We start from the raw sequence: 21,492 nt of genomic DNA, 5'->3' as shown, positions 1-21,492 counted from the left end.
GGACAAGAAGAGAGAGAAAACCAATGCTACTAAAGGCATGGCCAATGACAATTGATCTATTACTATAGAATAAGAGAGAGATTGCAGAGAAAAGTTAGCATCAGAGAGAGACTGTGTGTGTGTGACTCTGTGTTTGTTTCACTTCTGATCTCAGATCCGAGGTGTCTGAGATCACTAGAGTCTGTTTCACAATATTGATTGGTTGAGTAACAGTAGCTACGAATTGGATTGACATTTGAGGTTGGATCTTGTTTGTGCCTGAATTAATGTTTGATTCGTGACAAACTTTTAAATGAAACAGAAAATGCTTTTAACAATGCAGCGGTTGAATAATACTTACGGTACCATGATAAAAAATTTGGATTTGAATCCAATTCTACAGAATCTAGTCTTATTGAAATCCAATTTAAGTCCAAAATCAAATGTTAAGTATTCATGTTTGGATTGAGATTGAAACCCGATCCCTGTCGTTGCCCAATTCCTTTGCATCTTGACTTTGATAGTTTTATTAATTTTTAATATTCTAATAACTGAAAATTCTATGAGAAAAAGGCACAAGAGCTCGGACTATCATCTTTTATAAAAGTACTCTGGCAGTAGTTTATAAGCGCGTGCACACACACACACATATAAGAACCAATTTTGTACTTAATTTATTATATGATCAGACTAAATCCTCTGGCAAGCTTCAAGATTGTCAATTGTTATTTAAATATGAAAATCAGTACTTTCTTATAATTTGGGGATGAATTTGGAGGAAGTTTTGAGTTTTGATAATTCAGATCGTTCAAATCTATTTAAGAAGATTCAACTCTATGTACACATGAACCGAAGTTCTAGGGGGCGATGATCGACAATTTACTGAAACTTATTTATTCAAGCAATATCATTTTATAAACAAGTATTACTTTTTCCAATAATTTATCCTCAATCCCTACTTGTCAAGAAAATAAATCCTCTGTTGTTCTCTTGCCCAATGCCCTCTGGGAATTGTTTTCCTTTTATAAATCTGGTTTTATACCTTCTGCAAGTCATGATCCTTTCGTTCTTGAAACTAACGGATACTTTTTCCTTTCAAAGACGATATTTCATATCCAGACGACATCAATTTGGTAAATCAAAATTCTAAGAAAGGTGGAACAAGACGATATTTCATGCCCATCAACTTCGAAAGTAAATATTGCATTGACATCTGTGAGCACAACTTGTGTTTTGCAGCATTGTTGCATCACATGGTTTACATGAAGTCAGAGCTTCAAAATAATAATCAGACAAAAGACACAAGAGAAATGCATAGAAATCATCAGAGTGTAAACATCAATACGTAGCAATTGCAGGCTAACCTACAAAAACACGTGAATCTATACCACAAGCCTGCAACGTGGCATGTCCTTTACTTATCACCTGATCTTGGTTACTTCTTGGTGCCACCAGAATAGCATGAAGACCACGACGGACGATGTTCGACGGACTTGGTCCTCTGGTTCTTGGTATATCGGCGGCGGCGGCGGCCGGATTCAATATCCACAGGATGAGAGTCCTCCCGCAATGTAGGATTAACACCACTGTCTGTGTAGTCCATACTGGTGCCTGACATGGAAGCAGTCCATGGTCCATCCTGGCTTTCGTCCCGAACCCAGCTATACTGGGACTGGCTGTACTCAATTTCAACTTCAGAGGGTACTGTCTTCTTCTCCTTGCAAGATACAGGCTGAGGTTTCATGGGAGTTTGGTTCTCCATCATGCCCACCACTGTGCACATGTCAGGCCTCTGTGAGGGAGACTTATCGATGCATCTCAGGGCCACATCAAGAAGGACATAGGCCTCCTCCTCAGAGAAATCTGCACCCAGCTCTGGATCCACAAGTTCCAGAAGTCTTCCATTCTTTTGAAGAACAAGTGCCTGTGGAAGAACAGAAAGTTATTACCTGTAAAAGGGTATAATTTTAAGAGGCTGTGGTAGAGGAGATACCCAATCAAGCATGGGGAGGCACTTTTCACTGTGCCAGCTTCTGTGGCTCTTGCCGCTCACTACTTCGAGGACGACAATGCCGAAGCTGTAGACATCTGCTTTGCAAGACAAGCGACCGCTCCTCTTATATTCAGGTGCTATATAACCCCTGAAAAGAAATGCATGTTCAGGAACTTTTAAGAACATTGACATAAAGTAGAAAGACCTGTATTGCTCTGAAACGAAAGTGCAGTAATTTTCATTTGTGTAGTAACAAAGATGGTAAAATGACCTGTATAAACTTATCAATTCTTACTCTCCAACTAAAAGAGAAACTTACTCGGTTCCAACTATGCGGGTTCTCTGGTTGTAGGAATGCTCGACTTGATCAGGAAGGGTGGTGCTGCTTTCGATTCCATCCTCACCACTCCCATCTTCATCAAGTTGGGTGTTGCTCACACTGATCTCATCTCCATCCTGCTGGGTACTGCGGTCATTGTTCTCTTCTACTTCAGGCGTTCTGCTTCTGCGGTCAGCCTCAACCAGTTTCGCCAATCCAAAGTCAGATATTTTGGCATTGAGATCCTTGTCCAGCAGAATATTTGTGGGCTTTATGTCTCGATGAACAATATTCAATCTAGTTCCTCCATGGAGATGCGCCAGACCCTTGGCCACTCCGATGCAAATTCTTCGGCGCGTATTCCAATCCAATTTTGGACCATCTCCTGTTTTTGTTTTGCACAGAAGGGCATGCCATCAAGATGCTAACGAAAAAAAGAGAAGAATAATATTTGCAACAAGAATCAAGCGTTGATTAAGCTTACTGAACAAGACATGAGCTAGAGAGTTGTTCTCCATGTACTCGTAAACAAGAAAGAGTTGGTTTCCTTCAGTGCAGCAGCCATAAAGTTTCACCAGATTTGGGTGTTGTAGCGCAGAGATCAAACCTATTTCCGTAATATATTCACGATTTCCTTGATATGATTCGGCTGAGAGCTGCTTAATTGCAACGACTGTACCATTTGGTAGGCAACCCTGAAATTGGCCAAGATAAGAAGCTTGACTATCCAAACATGCCACATGATGATCGCACCTGGTTGATCATATATGATACAAGTTTTGCATAGCTCCATAGTGACGAATATCAAAAATTTTTGCCAAACCTAGTGATTTTCTTGTCGAGATTTTAGAGACCATACGAAGTTACTATAATAACAAAAAGTTGCTTAAGTCTTGATTTTCTTCTATCTAGCTGCCCAGCTAACTTACATCGGAAACAGGCTTACTATATGAAGGAAATAAAAACTTAAACATCTTTTTATTATACCACAGAAACTTAACTTCACTTTGTAAAAAGTTCAAGTGCATTCATCTTGTGACCAAGAGTCGTACTACCTTGTAAACTGGTCCGAAGCCTCCTTGCCCGATCTTGTTGTCCTGATGAAAATTACGCGTGGCAGCTTTTATTTGGCGCAAAGTGAAGGGGCCGCCTATATGTTTTACTGCAAATGAAGTAAAACATAGATGTGAACTAATGATTATAAACCGATGAAACTCCTGGATTCCCATTTTATGTCCATGCGTCTAAGCCGTCAAATACGTTCACTACTCGTTTAATTTCTTATTCTTTAGCGTGAGAAGCAAAGTTATGTTGTCAGCTAATCTCATCTACTCTTACCATGATTGGCCCGGCGGCGAGCATAAAGTACAGCGAGCAGTATGATGATGAGCACGGCAGCAGATGCAACAACAACCACAATTACAAGAACAGTCCGGTCCACCGGTCGCTTGGGAATCTCAAATTCTGTAAACATGTCCAAAATGGTTAAAGGAAATGGTCAGTTGTCCGTGGACATTGTAAACAGTTCCTACAGTTTATTTTATGCATGCACTTCAAATTTGTTTCATAAAGATCAACTCATATGTATACTTTCCATATACATATAAACAAGTATCCCAACATGCTTCACATCTGATATATCGGATACTTGTGACATGTATATTATTGTTATCTATATGTTCTAGCTAGAAAAATGAATGCATTAACCAGTATATGGCACCTAATTCAAGTGAAGTTTGTTCTTCAGTCCGAGTGACACTATCATATACTATATACACATACAACTGTAGAGGACGAAGAAATCTCAAACACCAGCTAAGGGCCAGTTATTATACCTTGCATTTTTCATGTTTCTATCAAGTATACTTATGTATATTTACATATCAAACTAAAACGGCCGTACCAGGAGTCACAGTAATGGCAGATATCAAAGGCCCATAAACTCCTCTTTTTGGAATCACTGTGGTACCCTTCCCGGCCCAAAACAAGTGGATCCTGAGACTGCCGCTTGTCACGGTGATGTTAGGGAATACTTTAGTAACATCCTTGAAAGAACCATTGGCACTTTCTTTTATGTTGAAATCCTGGAGCTTCAACTCCCCCTGCACTTATGAAGAATATGTTTTCAGATCGAATCAGGAATAACTACTTAACTTCTCCCTGTGGACGCAGAACGTGACCTCACCTGGATGTACACATCGAAAAGGCGCCTTCCAAGACTGCTGAAATTCTTTTCATCTGTTATCATTATTTCTGCAAAATGGAGCTTCACTGTGTAATTCCCATCATAAAGACACAGTCCGTAGTATTTGAGAGAAGTTGCAGCTATACGTGCTGACTTATAGAGTTCTGAATTAGGCATGGACAGGAGAGAACTGTTGGAATATTCTATGTACTCATCGTTGTCATCATCATTATCCAGATATACCCCTGTGCTGCTCATTGCCCAGTTATTGTTCGGACTCACGAATAATGTTGCGGCACCTTTACTCTGGCCATCTGCCTCATAATTGATGGCTCCGATGGGAGTTGCTGCTGGACTTCCACAGTCTATGAACAAAGTGGAAACTGCAAATGGACCATATTTTTCAGATTTGGAGAATGAAAAGGTATCTGAAACTTATGCTGAAGTCTTTTTATTTTTCCTTGTTGGTAGTTTAAAAAATGAATTTTTTCTTGATAATTAGCCATAAAGGCATGAATAAAAAGGGAAAAAGGAACTTACATCTTTTCTCAGCACAAGGGTAGTTCTTCCTCAGACAGGGAGTTATATTGCTTCTGCATCAAGATATTCAAATCCAAGTTTAAGAAATGGAAAGAACATGGCAGGAAATGGTTGCATAAAGTTTCAATACGATTGGAAGTGATTGGATTATTAATGGTTAATAATGTGTTACTAACAAACACCATTATTCGGTTACAGAGTATAGTAAAAAGCTTACTGGTTTTCCAACACTGACGAAAAGCTCTCGACCAAATTGCTGAAAATTGATGTTGCAGTGATTATTAGAGAGATATTTTTACTATAAGCATTCTGTAACTTGAAAATGGAAAATAAAACCTTACAGATTCGTGGATGAACAACTAATTGTCGCGTTACCGGTTATGTCTGTAAAATTGTTGAATGACAAATCTCTGTTCCATTGCAGTCGTGGCAATGTCAAAAAATAACTAAAATGACTGGAAGATTCAATGGCGATGGGAAAAATATACAAGAAAAGAATGCCATCTGTACATGTAGACATGTATGTGTTCACACATGAAAATATATCTATAGCTTTTGTGCATTTATATTTCACACAAAACAGGCAACAACATGGACTCACCCTGAATGTATCAAGGAACAAAAGATAACTATTCTCCGTGACAGTTTTATCTACATAGATGGCAATCCACACACATATATATGTATGATATACATGATGCTATTTTAAGTTCACAACTAATTTGCCTTGGTTCTGCAGCTGATTATCATGCAATTACATCTTAATTAATCAGTCATTTAGACAGCACGCTGAGAAATTTTGGTTGCCTTAATGAATGCTCTAGATGAACGTTTCTCTCATTTTCCACCAAAGCGAAACTGCAAAGCAAGATCTACCGGCAAGAAATGGTAAAATCCCTTGGGCGCATAATCAGCCAACATGAGGTAATCCTATACTAATAGACTCAACTTAAGCAAGGAGTTATGCGCATCAACGAATTCTAGCATTATGAAATACTGGCCTTAAGTGATCAACGCCACATGTTTCTCACAATAACAGTAGTTACTGTTAATATATACTGACAGTTCTGAGAATTACCACACGTTATGTAGTTGAAATAGCAAATGGGGGTAGAAATTCTTCCGTTGGTGATATTTCTAAAATTTGAGTAGTGAGTGCAAGTATTTTGCATTTTTATGAGAAAAATATGTTTAGCAGTACTTTTTAGCGACAGTTAATATACCTAAAAACAGTATAGCAGCAGTAACTAATGCAGACAACACATTCTATATATATATATATATATATCTGTGTGTGGAGAGAGAGAAGCTACAAACGAATTGCTCTTTTCCTCGGAAGGGATTTATAAAGAATTGTTCAACATAAACTTGCCTGTTCAGGTTCTGCGTCATGATCCATTCTGGAATGCTGCCAGATAGATAGTTGCTTGTTAGGAACCTAATGGAAAAGAAGTAACACGGTCATGCATCCATTTTACTGAAGCCAAGATTGTCAAATGAACTGTTTGCTGGAGTGAGGATATTCTCACAGTTGCTGTAGTTTTTTGTGGTCATTCAGAGAGTTTGGAATCCCTCCATATAAGTTATTGAAGCTTAGGTCTCTGTCGAGAGAAAGGAAGCACGAATAGCACAGGGTATGTATTATTAATCGAAAAAACAGACCAAATAAAAAATTCTCTCTTCTTTTTTAAACAACACGATGACTTACAACGTCTTCAGATTCTTTATTTGACCAATATAATCAGGAATCTCCCCAGAAATGTTACACGATCTTAGTATTCTACAACAGCATTCACCAAATGAAGGTCAGTTCTTTCTTTCCCGCGAACAAAATATCTATAGATTCAACATATACATAGCAAGAAAGTTATGCTCATACAACTTACAGTATCGTTAGGTTCATTAGTTGACTTATATCTGGGAAACTGGATCCCGTCCCTTTTATATCACTCATTATCCTACAATCAAACAGAGCATGGTGACATACCGCAAAGGATAAGAGCCTAATTAAGGACAGTAAAGCAGCAAAGAGCAGATAAAGAGGCATACAATTGGGTTAGATTTTCCAGTGCACCAATGTTAGAAGGAATGGGACCTGTCAAACTTGTTCCTTGAATTTGCCTACCAGAAAGCCAAAAACCATAATCAATTAGTTAACATTAGTATTCGATATATACGAGATTCACGTGGCATCAGGGACCAACTTACAATCTTGTGAGCGAAGTCCAAGTGAAGATGAATTCGGGTAGTTTCCCAGAAAACCCATTATCACTTATTCTACTGCACAACAGATGAAAAGGCTTTAGATACTGGGTGGGTGTTCAGTGCTTGGTACTTAAAAAAGGTGAAGGAATAAAGTTGCAATAATTTCTAATAATATGATGAAAAGTTATTGCATGTCTCAAATAAATATGCAAAACCTAGTGTGTGCTTCAACAAACAGAGCACATTAAAACATGGTAATCTGTGGCATTAGTTTTATGTGAATTAACTATACATGTTCCATAAAAGAAAATTGGAAAAACAAAGGAAAGTTGATTATTACAAGTCCGTCATGTTCGTTAGCTCTTTCATTGTAGCTGGTAATGGTCCTGTGAAGTAATTTGAGGAGAGGATTCTGCTCAAATTGAATACAAACCAACGTCAGCAAATTAACTAAGCAAGAAAAGAAGAAGGCTAGCACAGTTTGACTATGGAACTAGATCTCTTACAGTCTCACAAGATTTTTCAGATTTCCAATTTCTGGGGGAAGTGGCCCTGAAAACTCGTTATCTTCAAGCGTTCTGCAGTTTATTCGCATAAGATCAGTTAAAGTGGTAAATTAATACTCTAGGGCGGCCAACAGGAAAAAAAGAAAAAAGAGAGGAAACTTACATATTCTTAAGAGTGATCATGTCTCCTAGCTCTTTCGGGATGGGCCCTGACAGGCGGTTTGACATGAGCGACCTAATATAATGTGGTGGAAGAAGATTCACTCCCCATAAGGTTAATTCGTGCATGTAAATCGAAGGAGCCAAAGAAAGGCTTATATATCTAATTTTTTATGTAAATTGACTAATCTCTCTCTCTTAAATGTCTAATTTTATCAGCCAGGAGAGAAGCGAGTCTTTACAGGAACTTTTGCCATCTTATATTAAATATTAACGTAGATACAGTTAGTTCAATGAGAATTTCCATCAAAAGTTGAGCGCCGCTTGTTTATTAACTTTTAAAAAGTTGAGCAGCATTATTATTTGTCTAAAAGTTAGGTGTCTTATTATAATTTTTTTCAGTGCGAAACAAGCCTTTTTTGTTTTTAGTTTCAAGTATCATTTTTATGAAACTAATTCCATTTTTTGTCGATATACTTACCAAGATATACATTAATGAAACTAATTTCATCTTTTGTCGATATACTTACCAAGATATACATTAATGAGAGCATGCAACAAGAGATGTTTAATCAGATATAAGTAAAGGCACTGTTGAGAACGAACTACATCTTGAAATAAATATAAGAAACAATTACTCCATTACTTACACATTAACAAGTCTCAGTTTGCCCCACTCTGGAGGTATCGATCCGTAGAGGTAATTGCGAGTAAGATCCCTGATGTTCGAAATGCCAAAACAAGGCAGCAGAAGCAGAATTGTAGTTAAACACTTAAGAAACTTTCCGGATCATTCAATACAAGCCCGGGAATCAAAGGGAAAAATTTTGGTGTTGAAGAGAAAGAAGTTACAGTTCCCCAAGATATGGCAATCCTGACAGATCTCTCGGTAGTGTTCCAGGCAGCCCTTGCCCTTTCAGAACTCTGGTTGCATTCATGTAAGCCTAACATTAGCACCAACAAGGAAAAAGATCCTATATATATATATATATATATATATATATATAATAACTTAGTAGATATCAATTAAAAGAAGGGAGAGAGAGAGAGATACATGCTTGTCACGTGACAGATGGTACCGTTGCAGTAGCAAGTAATTCCGTTGTCGCCTCTGCACGGATCATTCAAGTCCCAGTCTTTCTTCCCCAAGATGTCTGCAAATCGCTGGAGCGCAGCCACTGCGCTTCAAAAGTTAGGTGCTTCCAATGGTGAGAATAAATATATATATATATATATATATATATATATATATATATATATATATATCTAAAAGGGTGCTGTCACTCAGCCAATGATTATGATTACGTGCTCGCGTAAGGAGATGAGAGTAACGGGGGTCGTACATATATCATCCTTGAAGCTTTTTTTAATTTATGTATCTTTGCGTAATCAGTATAACTGTCGTCGGCAGAGTAATGAAAAAGAAAAAGGAGAACGAGGCGAGACTGGTTGATCTCATTCCGAGTTTATATAAGAGAGAGAAGTAGTGACAAGATGATGATGCACAAAATCGAATCAAGAGAGAGAGAAAAGAAGAAGAAAGGACCGATGGTCCGGACGACGATCGCAGAATGCAAGTCCCGTCCATCAATATAGCGTGCGTGACAACCAAGCAGAAACCAGAGTGTCCGTCTCCGTTTCCTTGGAAAACCTCGACGACAAACGAAACAACGACGACGAAAAGAGTTCAGGGATTCGAAGAAGAAGAAGAGAGGGAGAGAGAAAGCTTAAGAGGCGTACCCTCGCTAGGAGGCAACCTGGCAGGTGGACTTTGGGAGGAAATGGAGGGAAGGAAGAAAAGGAGGAGGAAGAAGAAGATCACGGGTTCTGCGTCCATCATCTTATTCTCTGGTCAGCTGTTGTTGCCACCACCCACTTTGTGCTAACGCCTTCAGTAGCCCGTGCACCAGAACTCCATTAACCAGACCACTTTCTCCTGACAAACAAAGTTCAAGGGATTCAATAGCTATAAAAGAAGAAGAAGAAGAAGGTGGAGGAGGAGAAAGAGAGAGAGAGAATTGAAATTGAGGTTCTTCGGAGACCATGATTCAGATGAACAGCTAACCTTTCATTGACTTAATGTTGTTAGTCATGGAAAACGGGCTCAATATTTGAAAGGCTGACAAAACCACCTTTTAAATTAGCTGTCTGAATTACAAATATAGAGGCAAAAAGGCAGTTGAACGGAAGAAATACAAACTCATCTCTGCTCTGGTTACAAGCTAGCAAGGGCGCCCACCTTAATCCATGGTTCCAACAAAACTATGGATTAAAGAAACACAGATTAATTAATGTCATCATGCACTAAGCCTTGAATTTATGGATCTCAAGTCAGAGGAGAGAAGGGTTTGATTTGAGATCCTTTAACTTGAGAACCATAAATAGACTTTCAGATTTAATGTTTACAGATCTAGAAAACATGAGATTTTTTTTAAAAAAAAAAAATCCTTGTTAGAAATCGAGAATCCTTTCAATTGATGATTAATCCTAAAACAAAATAAAACTTGAAAAAGGTTTAATAAACATTCAAAGAAGATGCCAGAGACTAGACATTAAAAGGTGTCATCAGCATTCAAGAAAAAATTTTGGAAGTGCAGTTGATGACTCCAAAAAGACTTCAAAATCTATTGAACAACTCCAAAAGTTTCCAAACTTGTTTCTCCTGAAATATCCTCTGTTGTAAGGAAGACCTTTTTTTTGTTAAATATTTACTTGCCGTCAAACGCTAACCTGAGTGGGGGCCCCGTAAGGTAAGGGTAGTGTGGTGCCAATCTCTTCCAGCTCATCCTGCATCACCTTAAGACCACTATAAGAAGTTGATATGAGAGAGAGATCCACTTATTAAATAAATAGCGGATTTCAGATGCCTCAGCGAGGAATTCTTTTAACATATCCGGATCCAAAAACCGAATTCATAATCTGAATTCGGCTTTTAGATTCATCTGAATTTGAACCTGGATTTTAAACTGAATCCCAACCACATTATAGACATTGAGTACAAGATATTTATCGAAAACTGTATCCGATGAAATATTCACTTAAATCTGAATCCAGTTGAATATCATTTATTCCATCTAAATCTTTTCCATTAGGCATCAAACTTTTCTTTATATCTGATTTTCTTGATATGGTTCGGTTGAATGTTGAATCCAAATTGGATCCATTAGCATCCTTAGATATTAAGTCAGACTCCTCATGATCCATTTGGCTTGAACTGGGTGCTTGATCAAATCAAATAGGTAGAAAACCAATTCAATTCAGTGGCCAATTAAGAAAAGACTTTTTAAGGAAATTTTAAAGATTTTCTTATTTTTAATTAGTGTTATATATTTTTTCATCTATTTGTCAAAAATATTTTTATAATTGGCCATCACGACACCATTGCTTAATTCAACTATGCCCTGACATTTGACCACTACAGAGATTTGACTTTCATTCCCTTTTGAAGTGGAAAATTTTATTAAAAACTCATATTTCAGACATTTGTTGAACTTAAAAGTGAGTACTCGGATATGTCCATTCTGATTGAATCATTGATGTTTTGGAATTGTACATCCATTTTACTGAGCCAAATTCAAATAAAATGACCAAACATTAGAAAAAGAGAATGACATCTGTTTGGATACTGATTCAAATATACATAAATATGCTCTATCTAATGCTTTTACATTTTGAAAATTGGCAAAATTCGATTCAAAATTTGGATTTGGATATGAATAAATTGTGAAATCGGATTTCAGATTCATTGGATATGACTTTTCTTTATTCGTATTAGAATCCGAAGATGTGAATATTTGAAAAAGCGGAGGTATATCTGATTCAAATCCAATTTATCGACATCTTTAATTATTAGTGATATGTTAGTTTACATGTTGAAATATGAGATTCAGTTCGGGATTCAAAGGCTTACTTGCGCTGACAAGCCCAGCAAAGCGCTGCTTAAACAGAAATGGAACAGAGGGATCCAATGTGATGGAACCATACAAAATTGTTCTCCTATGAATTTTTTTTTTTTTTTTTTTTTGACGGCCTTCAAATTTATCTTGCAATAAGCAAATCTTATCTAAATATACATAAGCTTTTACTATGTTGAAAATTAAAATTTTCTGGTTCTTGATGGCCTTCAAATTTGAGTTGCAATAATCATATCTTATCAAGAAAAATAAGAACTTGCAAAGATACCAGACTGCCGGCGAATTGACTATGCTTCGGGAGGCGATACTCTGAAACATATTGCATTATTAGACAGGACTAACAATATCGGACCATCAACCTAATAATTAACTGGAAAATATCTGGATAAATTTATAACCTCATTGTATAGGTCCACTAGTATTTGCTTTTCTTAAAACTATCGTGAAATTTTCAAAAGGGTCGGTAGGGCTTGTTAAATGACAGTGCATCAAGGCGGTGATCGGCACACATCAAGCGAAGGGTGGGGTATTTAAAAAAAGGCTATTTCCGCCATTTCTTAAATGCCGGTGAAGATCCAAATTCCTGAATTGTTAATGAACCTGATTCGTTTTAAATTTTGACGAAATATCATTTTTTAAAATTTTTATATAAAATAAGTAAAATTTTTTAAAATTTAAACATAAATTTTTTGAAAAAAAAAAATTTGAAGTGGAGCCAAACCCCTACCTTGGCTGCGCCCCTGGTTGGGCTGGATCACCTCCATGTAGAGGATCCAAATCCAAGTCAAAAGAATGATAAGGCCTACGTACTTCAAGTTGGAAGCATTGAAAAGAAGCCCATACCCAAAATTTTGTCGACTGTTTTTGAAAAGTTTCAAACAAAAGAGAGAAAGAAGAGGAAAGCCTCTCGGTTTTGGTCATTCTAGAGCTTTTGAGGTTTCTTCCCTTTTTGTGAGTTCCTTTCGAGGAGAATCTCCACTGAATTGAAACAACAAGAGATATTGTTAGAGAGAGAAGATGAGAGATTGAGAGAGAGAAAGCTTCTATTTCTTGTTTGGAGCTTTTTTCTTGTCCTTCTCTGACTGTTTGGTGAAGATTGAGGCAAAAGAAAGAGAGATTTTGCTGTGAGAAGGCCATCACTCTTGATCAATTCTACTATTTACAAATTACTTACTTTATTATATCTATCTTGTGGTGGTTTGTGGGCTTAGAAGGTTTGTTCTTAGGCTAGCACCACATTTTTTTGTGTATTCTTTTCGTTTTGATTTTCTAACCATTAAAATATTGTGCATCTGTTATGGTATTGTGGCTTCACTTGGAGCTTCCTTGTTCAATGGCATCACTCCAGAGCAACCTTCAACCATTCCTTTTCAAGAGCAGTCAAGTTTGCAAACCTCTGGTGTGACTTTCTCTGCAGCTGAATCTGAATGCATGTTGCTGAAGAACATGTTTGATCCAACCTGCGAGGTATGTGATCATTTATATTTTTATTATGTATTCAAATGAAATGACATCTTTAATATCTTGCGAAAGTTGCACCGCTTCTTGAAATCATTGAATCATGAATGATCATTAGATATGACGATCGAAAATGCTTTATTTACTCTTTGATTAATGGTAAAATTAGCTGCCCAGCTAATATAAACCTGTGTTTATATTGCAGGCGTTCATAATTTCCTTGGTCGCAGGTGCATGGACACTGCATTATGGAAGAACTTGTTGATCACCTCTTTCTTTACTTTTTATGGTGTATTAATGTCTACAGTTACCAATTTGATATTTTTTTGTATGTATCTAATACTAAAATTAAGTAACAACATAATTTCAAAAAATTACCGAAAGAAGCTAGGTAGAGGTCAGTAAAAATAACATTTAATGAGGCGCAAATGATGCCACTATAAATGTTTGTCGACGCAAAGAAACATCAGTGATAAGCTCGCACAATAATCATGTGACGGAGGGGCAGAGCTAGGATTTTTTTTAGGGGCAGGCCAAACAAATCCATGGGTCGGGCCAAGAGGAGCGACGGGTAGGGCCAAGAGAAGCGATGGGTCGGGCCAAACTAAAAAAATTTGATTTTTTCAATGTAATTTTTTTTTCTTGCGCTCTCCTGGGCCACGGCCCAGGCGGCCCCCCTCCTTCCGCCCTTGATGTGACGTATGCAAAGGTCAGTAAATCGCTCGCTCTTCTGAAACTCATGGATTGGATTTGCTGACGCCTAAACATCACTAATGTTACCCCAATTGAACGACATGTTGAAAAACGTCAGTGAAGGTTTTAGCGACAATGTTTTAAGTATAATTTTTTTTTTTTTGCATCAGTGAAGGTTTTTTGCCTTGAGGGCTGAAGAGTTTAGCAGAGATATAAATACAGCTAAAGTACAAGAAAACTTCAAAAGCATTAGAAAATAATAAGAAAAAAAATAGCTGTCACTTATATGCATGTTTATACACCGTCCACTATTACTGCTATAATCCAAAATTCAATTGAATTGGTTGGCTTTCTTTTGAGTGAATGAGCCTTTTAAGGCGATACTTGGTAGCCTCATACGAGATCCAAGACTGGTTTAAAAGCTATGTCACGTAAGAACCCCCATATACGGGATCTGGATAACATGCATTTCAAATCCATGCTACGTTCAAGTGGTTTAAGGTCGAATAGGGGAAGGTCCAACCTTAAATCCATATCACCATTGGTCTCGTATCTATGGTAAATGAACGCAACAAAGTTTCTAAATTGTGATCCATATGTAACTTTTATAATAGTTCTAAAAGTGAGTGGAATGGATCGATTTAATATTGCTATTATAATATGTTCGAGAAACAACTGCAATATGCTTATAAATAATTGATTAAATTGTAAGAAAAACTTCAAGCCTTCAAATTCTTATTTAGTAAAAAAGCGAATCGCTTTCACTTATATGTTTGCAGTTACCACAGCCGTTGCAACCCATCCGAAGTTGAATCAAATTGGCTAGTTTTCTACTTAGTCTACTGGCTGATTCAACGGCTAAAAAATGCTCGAAATTACATTATTGTATTTGAATAGTAACTAAAACATACGTATGAGCAACTAAAATATAAGGAAAACTCCAAAAAAAAATTAAAAAAAAAAAAAGTGAATGACTTTCACTTATATGTTTTATATCCACCCCCAGCTTTAATAACATCTAAAGTTGAATTGAGTTGGCCAACTTTCTATCTAGGTAATTATGGGCTGATTTTGGAGCAAGCTCCCCAACTGAAAAAAAGTTAATGGGCAGAGTCAGCCAATACTCACAAACAATATATTATATTATTCTTTTGAAAATATGATGGTTATGTGATTTAAAAAGAATAATTTAAATATATTTTTAAAAAAATTGCTTTGATATCTTGTGTTTTCAGATACTGTTCACCATTGTAAACATTTAGAATTGAGTTGAATTACGAGGTATTTTATAAGAATGAAGGGTTCGGTAGAAACTTCGGCTCTCTGTTGGGTGGTGGGTGGGTGAACTTAGTTCACTCGAAATTGGCATGCTTTCTATTTAGTGTATAGGTTCATTCAACACTTAATATACTTTTTTTTCTAAAACAAACAGCTGAAATAGGAACGTAAATAATTAAAACATAAGAGAAACTTCAAAATTAATTTGGACATTAGGGAAAAATTCCGATCGGCTGCTTCTTCATTCTCTTACGTAAACCCTCGACGTTGCAGTTTGGCGTGCTTTTGGTCGTCAGCTGACCCTTGACCTATATTTCTCATTCTTTACGCGTTAGAATCCAATGAATTAAGGGAACTAAAAGACTAAAATGACCCTGATGACAAAAACAAGTCGGTCCCCCTACAAAGTCAGATTACACATAAAAAGGTGAAAAAAATTACCTTGACCAAAAAAAAGAAAAAAAAACTCCTTTATAAAATGACACAAAAGCCTTTTGAAAGAAATGGTTGACCACTAATTTTCGAAGCATCGGAATTAAGGCAACAGAGTTTCAACACAAACGTCCTTCTGAGTGAACTTAATTCGAAGCGGCCTTCCATTAATGCCTTGTGCCCATTTGGTGGGTCCTCCAAATGGGCCCCACAAGCCCTACACCTTCACAGGCCTCCCTCTCTCTCTCTCTCTCTCTCTCTCTCTCTCTCTCTCTCTCTCTCTCTCTCTCTATCTATATATATATATATATATATATATATATATATATATATATATATATATATATATATATATATATATATAAAGGCCTTCTTCTCAAGGATGATCACGCCCCCAGTGGAACCATCCTTCTACAACTTGTTGAATTTGAATCATTGTGACCTCTTGCCTTCGGTTTTCTGGTAACCTTATTCGAGCATATCAGTAGAGAGCATCATCAACAATGAGAGGAAGAAAGAAGTAGATCATTAGCAATGAAGAAGACTTTTCGGTGAATGCAGTCAAGAAGAAGAGTTGACAGTGAACACAGTGAGGAAAAGTTTGCAACAAACGTCAACATTGTGAAGACAGTTCCATCGATAATTAAATTGGTGGCATTTCCTTCCATTTGTTAGTATTGATTGTTGCTCAGGTTATTTGTGCACCATGATCTCAACTAGACGTGGAGCATCAAACTCATTGGAACACTGTGTCCTCAGGTTTGTACATGTAAAGAGGATCGATCCTCACGTGCATGATGACTGTTGGTATAAGTTCACATTTATTGTAATTTTTTTTCTCTCCTCCAGGAAGATCCTTGCACTTATCAAACTTGCCTATGCATGCATAGATCCACTGGAACACTTTTCTTTGCTTTCTAAACATCATGAGCGTCCTCCCGACGAACACTTTCCACTGCTCCGTTCTGCATGCACACAAATACCATAAAACTTTCTTTTCTTCATAAATCATACGCATTAGACATACTATGCTCTCCTGCTGGAAAACAATTTCAATAGCAACTGCATGCTTCGCATGCCTTTTTGTCTACCATATCATTTATTATCACCATTTTCATCAACATTCACAACTGCATTTACAGGGCAACGGTTTAGCTAAATATCATATATCTTGTCAGTAGTAACAATAACTTTTCCCCTAGATGTTAGCGTTACACAATTATAATTGTTGCAGTGACATATACAATTTGATATGAAATTTGATATTGAATCTCTCTTGATCGAGCAGGAAGAGCGAATGTTCAAAAAGAAGAATCAGATGAAATAAAGGTGGCAAGTGCAAAAAGCAGTGGGGGCATATTTGGGCATCTCTACATTGTTTGGTTTTTATTTGTTGCATCATCGCCGGAATTTAAGGACATCTTCGGATGTTTGCTGCTTCCTTGCCTAAATTTAAGAAGCATTTACCGAATGCCACATTCTTATTTGCTGCTGTCACCACCTTTGGAGTCAATCAAATCCAACGTCAGAAGGTAAGTTGACTTCCCTCGCTAGTCAAAGCGCTTCAAAAGCGTTAAAAATTATATATTTTTTTTAAAAAAGTCTCTTATAAATATATGTTTGTAGCACCTTCTGTTGTTGAAACGGAGTTTCGTAGGGGTCACTGTATCCTTTGGAAGTCGCTATAGAGGATTAATTTTTGTAGGTTGTTGCCTTCTTCCTGTAGAGGATTAATTTTTGGTTTTTTCTGCTATGCAGTTCTTTGTATACTTTGTTTGGATTCCTTCATGTATTCTAATCAAAATATTTGTGGTTTTTCCCCCGCAGGGTTGCATTGGGATTGATTCTCAAAGGGCAAATAATTGAATATGGCTTCTTCATGTGCAACAATGGCCCAGCCCAAGACTATCTCGAGCATTAACCTTCTCTTCATGTATGTGTTGCTAATCTGCTTGGGAGGAAGAATTGCAACGATGGCTGCTGCAACCGGCGACTATGAAAATGGTTCTCTCTCTCTCTCTCTCTCTCTCTCTCTGAGTTTATATGACATTTAGGATCATGCATGACCTCTTTTTCCATTTGTTCTTATCGTTTTGTTCCAAATTTTGGTATCCAGATTCATGCATGGAGATTCATTGCTTAAAACATTCATATAAAAAATTGAGATGGAAGAGTTTTATACATATATTTCCGACAAAATGAAGGACGTACGTAAACACGGTCCTGATATCCTAATTAAAATGGGCTGATCCATTCAAAAATCCTGTTTTTTCACAGGTGTAATTGAACTTCGCAAAGGTTTACAAAAACCCATTCTGCTTTATCTTGACCCTATAGGCTGCACGAAGTTCAACATCTGCTTCACAGAAAACTTACTCCAAGAGGCGAGAAGGGGTTGCTGTGCATATAGTGAATGACATTTATATCTGTTTAGTCCACTTTCATTGAGTCTTGGCAGAGCCATAAGTTTTAGTTGCATGAGCGGTTTCAATATTTTTTAACAAGAGTTAAAATATATTTTTTAATTTTTTTGGTATAAGTTAAACTTAAATTTTTAAAATTTATATATAAATTTTTAAAATTTTTAAAATTTCTTAACTCTCCCTGCTTCAACCTGATACGTGTCATGCACATAAATACATAAACTCGTGTGTAAGGGCAAAAACATATAGCCAAACTTATAGGCAAACAAATGCATATCTCTTCTCATACCTTTAGGGGCGGAGTCAGGGGGTTTACATCGGTCTTAACACCACCCCAATTTAAAAAAAAAAAAAAAAAAAAAAAAAAAAAAAAAAACAGAAATGTAAGTTTTAGAAAATTTTTCTTTATCCTGTATAAAAATTTTGAAAAATGATTTCGACCTATGTTAAAATTTAATTTGCTTTCTTCTTTATAAAAAATTTCTGATTTCACCTTACATAACTTTAACTTTGAATCAGCACATACCTGAGCCGCAGGTCAATCAATTAGCTTTCCCCTTTCTGACATTGAATGGCTTTAAAAGGAGTCTTTACGGGCTGTAGGGAATGAACATGTTGGAGTTTGCTACGGGCTGCTCGGCAACAATCTGCCATCCCCACCAGAGGCTATCCAACTCATCCGGTCCAAGGGTATTAGAAAGGTGAGGCTGTATGATCCGGACGCCGGCGTCCTCAATGCTCTGAGGAATACAGGAATCCAAGTTAACGTGGGTGTGAGTAACGATGACCTGAAAAGGCTCGCTGAGGATCTGGACTTCGCCAAAGACTGGGTCCAGCGGCACATCCTGGCCTACCTGCCGGAGGTTGACTTCCGGTACATCACCGTCGGCAACGAAGTCTTCGGCACCACTGCTGAAGTGCATGCCCAATACGTCGGTCCGGCCATGGGTCACGTGTACGACGCGATATCCTCGGCGGGTTTGCAAGGCAAGATCATGGTGACCACCGCCGTTCACATGGCGGTGATGGGCACATCCTACCCTCCATCCGCCGGTTCTTTCTCCGACAGAGCCGCTCCCTTCATGCGTCCCGTCGTCAAGTTTCTCGTCGACACCGGCGCGCCCCTGATGCTGAACGTCTATCCCTACTTCACCTACAAGGGCATGCGGCAGAACCTTCCCTACGCCCTCTTCACCGCCAACTCTGACGTGGTGTACGACGGGCAACTGAGGTACAGGAACCTGTTCGACGCCATGGTCGACTCCGTCTACTCCGCCTTGGAAAGGTATGGTGCCGGCCAAGTCCGCATCGTGGTTTCGGAAAGCGGCTGGCCGTCCGGTGGGGAGAACGATGGCTTCTCGACCATCGAGAACGCCCGTACCTACAACCAGAACCTGGTGAGGCATGTGGCACAAGGGACGCCCAAGAGGCCAGGGACGCCCATCGAGACGTACATCTTTGCACTGTTCAATGAGAACCAGAAGACTCCACAGGGCACTGAGAACCACTTTGGCCTCTTCTATCCCAACATGGTTCCTGTCTACCCCATCGATTTCTCTTGAAAGTGAAGATCATGTGAGGAAGGTGTGGGTGTCCTTCTTGGTTTGAATAACAATATGTCAAACAAGGGGCCTTGTTCTGCCATATATACGTAACAGTTGTGTGCATGGTTCTGTGCAATAAGGCAGTCGTTGAAAGACATACATGGCACCAAGAATACTACTTTCTCGATACATGTATCCTACGGACGTTATGTTCTTGTTTTAATAAACATAGTGTTATTATGTCCGTTAACGTCTCATTATTGGATCCAAAGACAACATGCGTCATTACACCATATTTTTTGAAACAAAAACTTGGCGTTCTTGATAATAACATGCGTTCTAAGAAGACAATAAACCCTTTTAGTTTTGGAACGCTTCTGTACTTGTGTAATCATCCTCACCTATGTCTGAAACTAGTTAGGTGTATTTCTCTGTGCACAGGAGTGTGTAATGACCAAATTATTTCTAGTAAAGAAAAAAAAATAAAGACTTTTAAATAGACAAAAAAGAGCTTGTGAAAATGTTAAAAGTATAAAATATAAATTTCTTTATAATTTTTTTTTTAATATCCAACTTTTCTTCTTTTTTCTTTAGTGTATATAAATATTTGTCACATGCATGCACACCCTGTGCATGCAACTTGATCTCCCTTATGTCCTGAAATTACTTTCTTTCTAGTGACATATCGGTACAAATTAAGGACATCACTCAAAAACAAGTTTCACAGTTCAAAAAGTAATGATGGATTTAAGAGGCTTAATTCACTTCATAAGCTAGCAATTATCACAACCAAGTCTTTGCCTGTGTCAAAAGTTATTCTCTGCTATTGGGAAAAAAAAGCTAAACACAACACCATCGAGCTTCATTTTCTTCGGCTCTTATATATAGTTATCTCTTGATTTTGATTACATTCAAATTCAACTTGCAATAACCATATCTTATCTAAGTTTATATAAACTTTTACAAAACTGAAAATTTAAATTTTTCTTGTTTTTGATGGCCTTCAAATTGGACTTGCAATGATCATATCTTATATACAAACCTTCACAAGATTTTGTTCTTTGAACCGCGACGTAAATGAAAACTTTTTATAAAGACAAAATTGAAAATGTTAAAAAGTAAAAAAAATTATGGAAGACATTTCTTTTTAATAAATTAACCAAAATGTGCTTCCCTCCTTTACTGTGTACAGGTGCCCGTAACTTCCCCTGCCTCATAACACAAAGCCTGCCCCACGGGTACTTATAACGTTTTATCTTGCAAAACCAATCTCAATCTCATGTTTAGTAGAAAAGCTAACATATATAGAGGCGATACACTTGAAGGAATGCCAGAAAGTTTTCTTGAAAAAAAAAATAATAATGAGAACTTGCAAAGGTATGGCTGAAAGCGATACTCTGAAACATATTGCATTGTTAGCCAAATCTAGCGATATCGCTCCATCAACCTAATAATTAACTGGAAATCTAATATCTGGATAAATGTACAACCTCATTGTGTAGGTCCACTACCATTTACTTTTCTTGCAATATGAATTTCCGAAGTTGTTTAGATAAAAGTGACTGATCGTTGGAAAACAAATGCATTAAAAAAAAAAAACCCCGGAAAGGTTGCACACAGGGGCTGACTGAGGCTGGTGTGGGCACTTTGTGAGCAATTGCCCATACTGGCTAAAAATGCTTAATTTCATATTGATATTTCATTTACATATCGGTGTTACTTAAATATTTAAAATTTTAGTCAGAAATTTTTTTGGCTCTGCTTCTAATTGCAAAATACAAAGACACTGGTCAGCAAAACCTGCTGACCTACAGCCAGGGCTGCACAAAGAGCAGATTCAATTTGGGCTCAGCTCAAACTCGCT

The 21,492-nt window shown here is 37.5% G+C and overlaps 2 protein-coding genes across 2 annotated transcripts; one reads left to right on the top strand and one right to left on the bottom strand.

Moving 5' to 3' along the window:
* Positions 1 to 1,414: 1,414 nt before the first annotated feature.
* Positions 1,415 to 9,818, bottom strand: LOC116246803 (probable LRR receptor-like serine/threonine-protein kinase At1g07650). Its single transcript, XM_050075722.1, has 25 exons — positions 9,627 to 9,818; positions 8,941 to 9,064; positions 8,739 to 8,810; positions 8,537 to 8,605; positions 7,891 to 7,962; positions 7,728 to 7,799; positions 7,562 to 7,633; positions 7,225 to 7,296; positions 7,066 to 7,137; positions 6,903 to 6,974; positions 6,725 to 6,796; positions 6,546 to 6,617; positions 6,389 to 6,454; positions 5,358 to 5,426; positions 5,234 to 5,272; positions 5,017 to 5,069; positions 4,477 to 4,859; positions 4,195 to 4,393; positions 3,630 to 3,755; positions 3,347 to 3,453; positions 2,776 to 2,986; positions 2,469 to 2,676; positions 2,292 to 2,312; positions 1,973 to 2,120; positions 1,415 to 1,903 (listed from the first exon to the last, which is right to left on the bottom strand). The coding sequence occupies exons 1-25, from the start codon at positions 9,724 to 9,726 to the stop codon at positions 1,415 to 1,417; spliced, it is 3,060 nt and encodes a 1,019-aa protein (XP_049931679.1). The 5' UTR covers positions 9,727 to 9,818.
* Positions 9,819 to 17,489: 7,671 nt separating this feature from the next.
* LOC116245700 (glucan endo-1,3-beta-glucosidase-like) lies at positions 17,490 to 19,711 on the top strand. The gene is made up of 2 exons (XM_031617210.2): positions 17,490 to 17,665; positions 18,688 to 19,711. Exons 1-2 carry the CDS (start codon positions 17,530 to 17,532, stop codon positions 19,644 to 19,646), a joined length of 1,095 nt encoding a protein of 364 aa, XP_031473070.2. The 5' UTR covers positions 17,490 to 17,529; the 3' UTR covers positions 19,647 to 19,711.
* Positions 19,712 to 21,492: the final 1,781 nt, after the last annotated feature.

The sequence above is a fragment of the Nymphaea colorata genome, chromosome 1 (assembly GCF_008831285.2).
Source record: "Nymphaea colorata isolate Beijing-Zhang1983 chromosome 1, ASM883128v2, whole genome shotgun sequence".
Lineage (NCBI taxonomy): Eukaryota > Viridiplantae > Streptophyta > Magnoliopsida > Nymphaeales > Nymphaeaceae > Nymphaea > Nymphaea colorata.
This window is presented reverse-complemented; position numbering and strand designations above follow the sequence as displayed.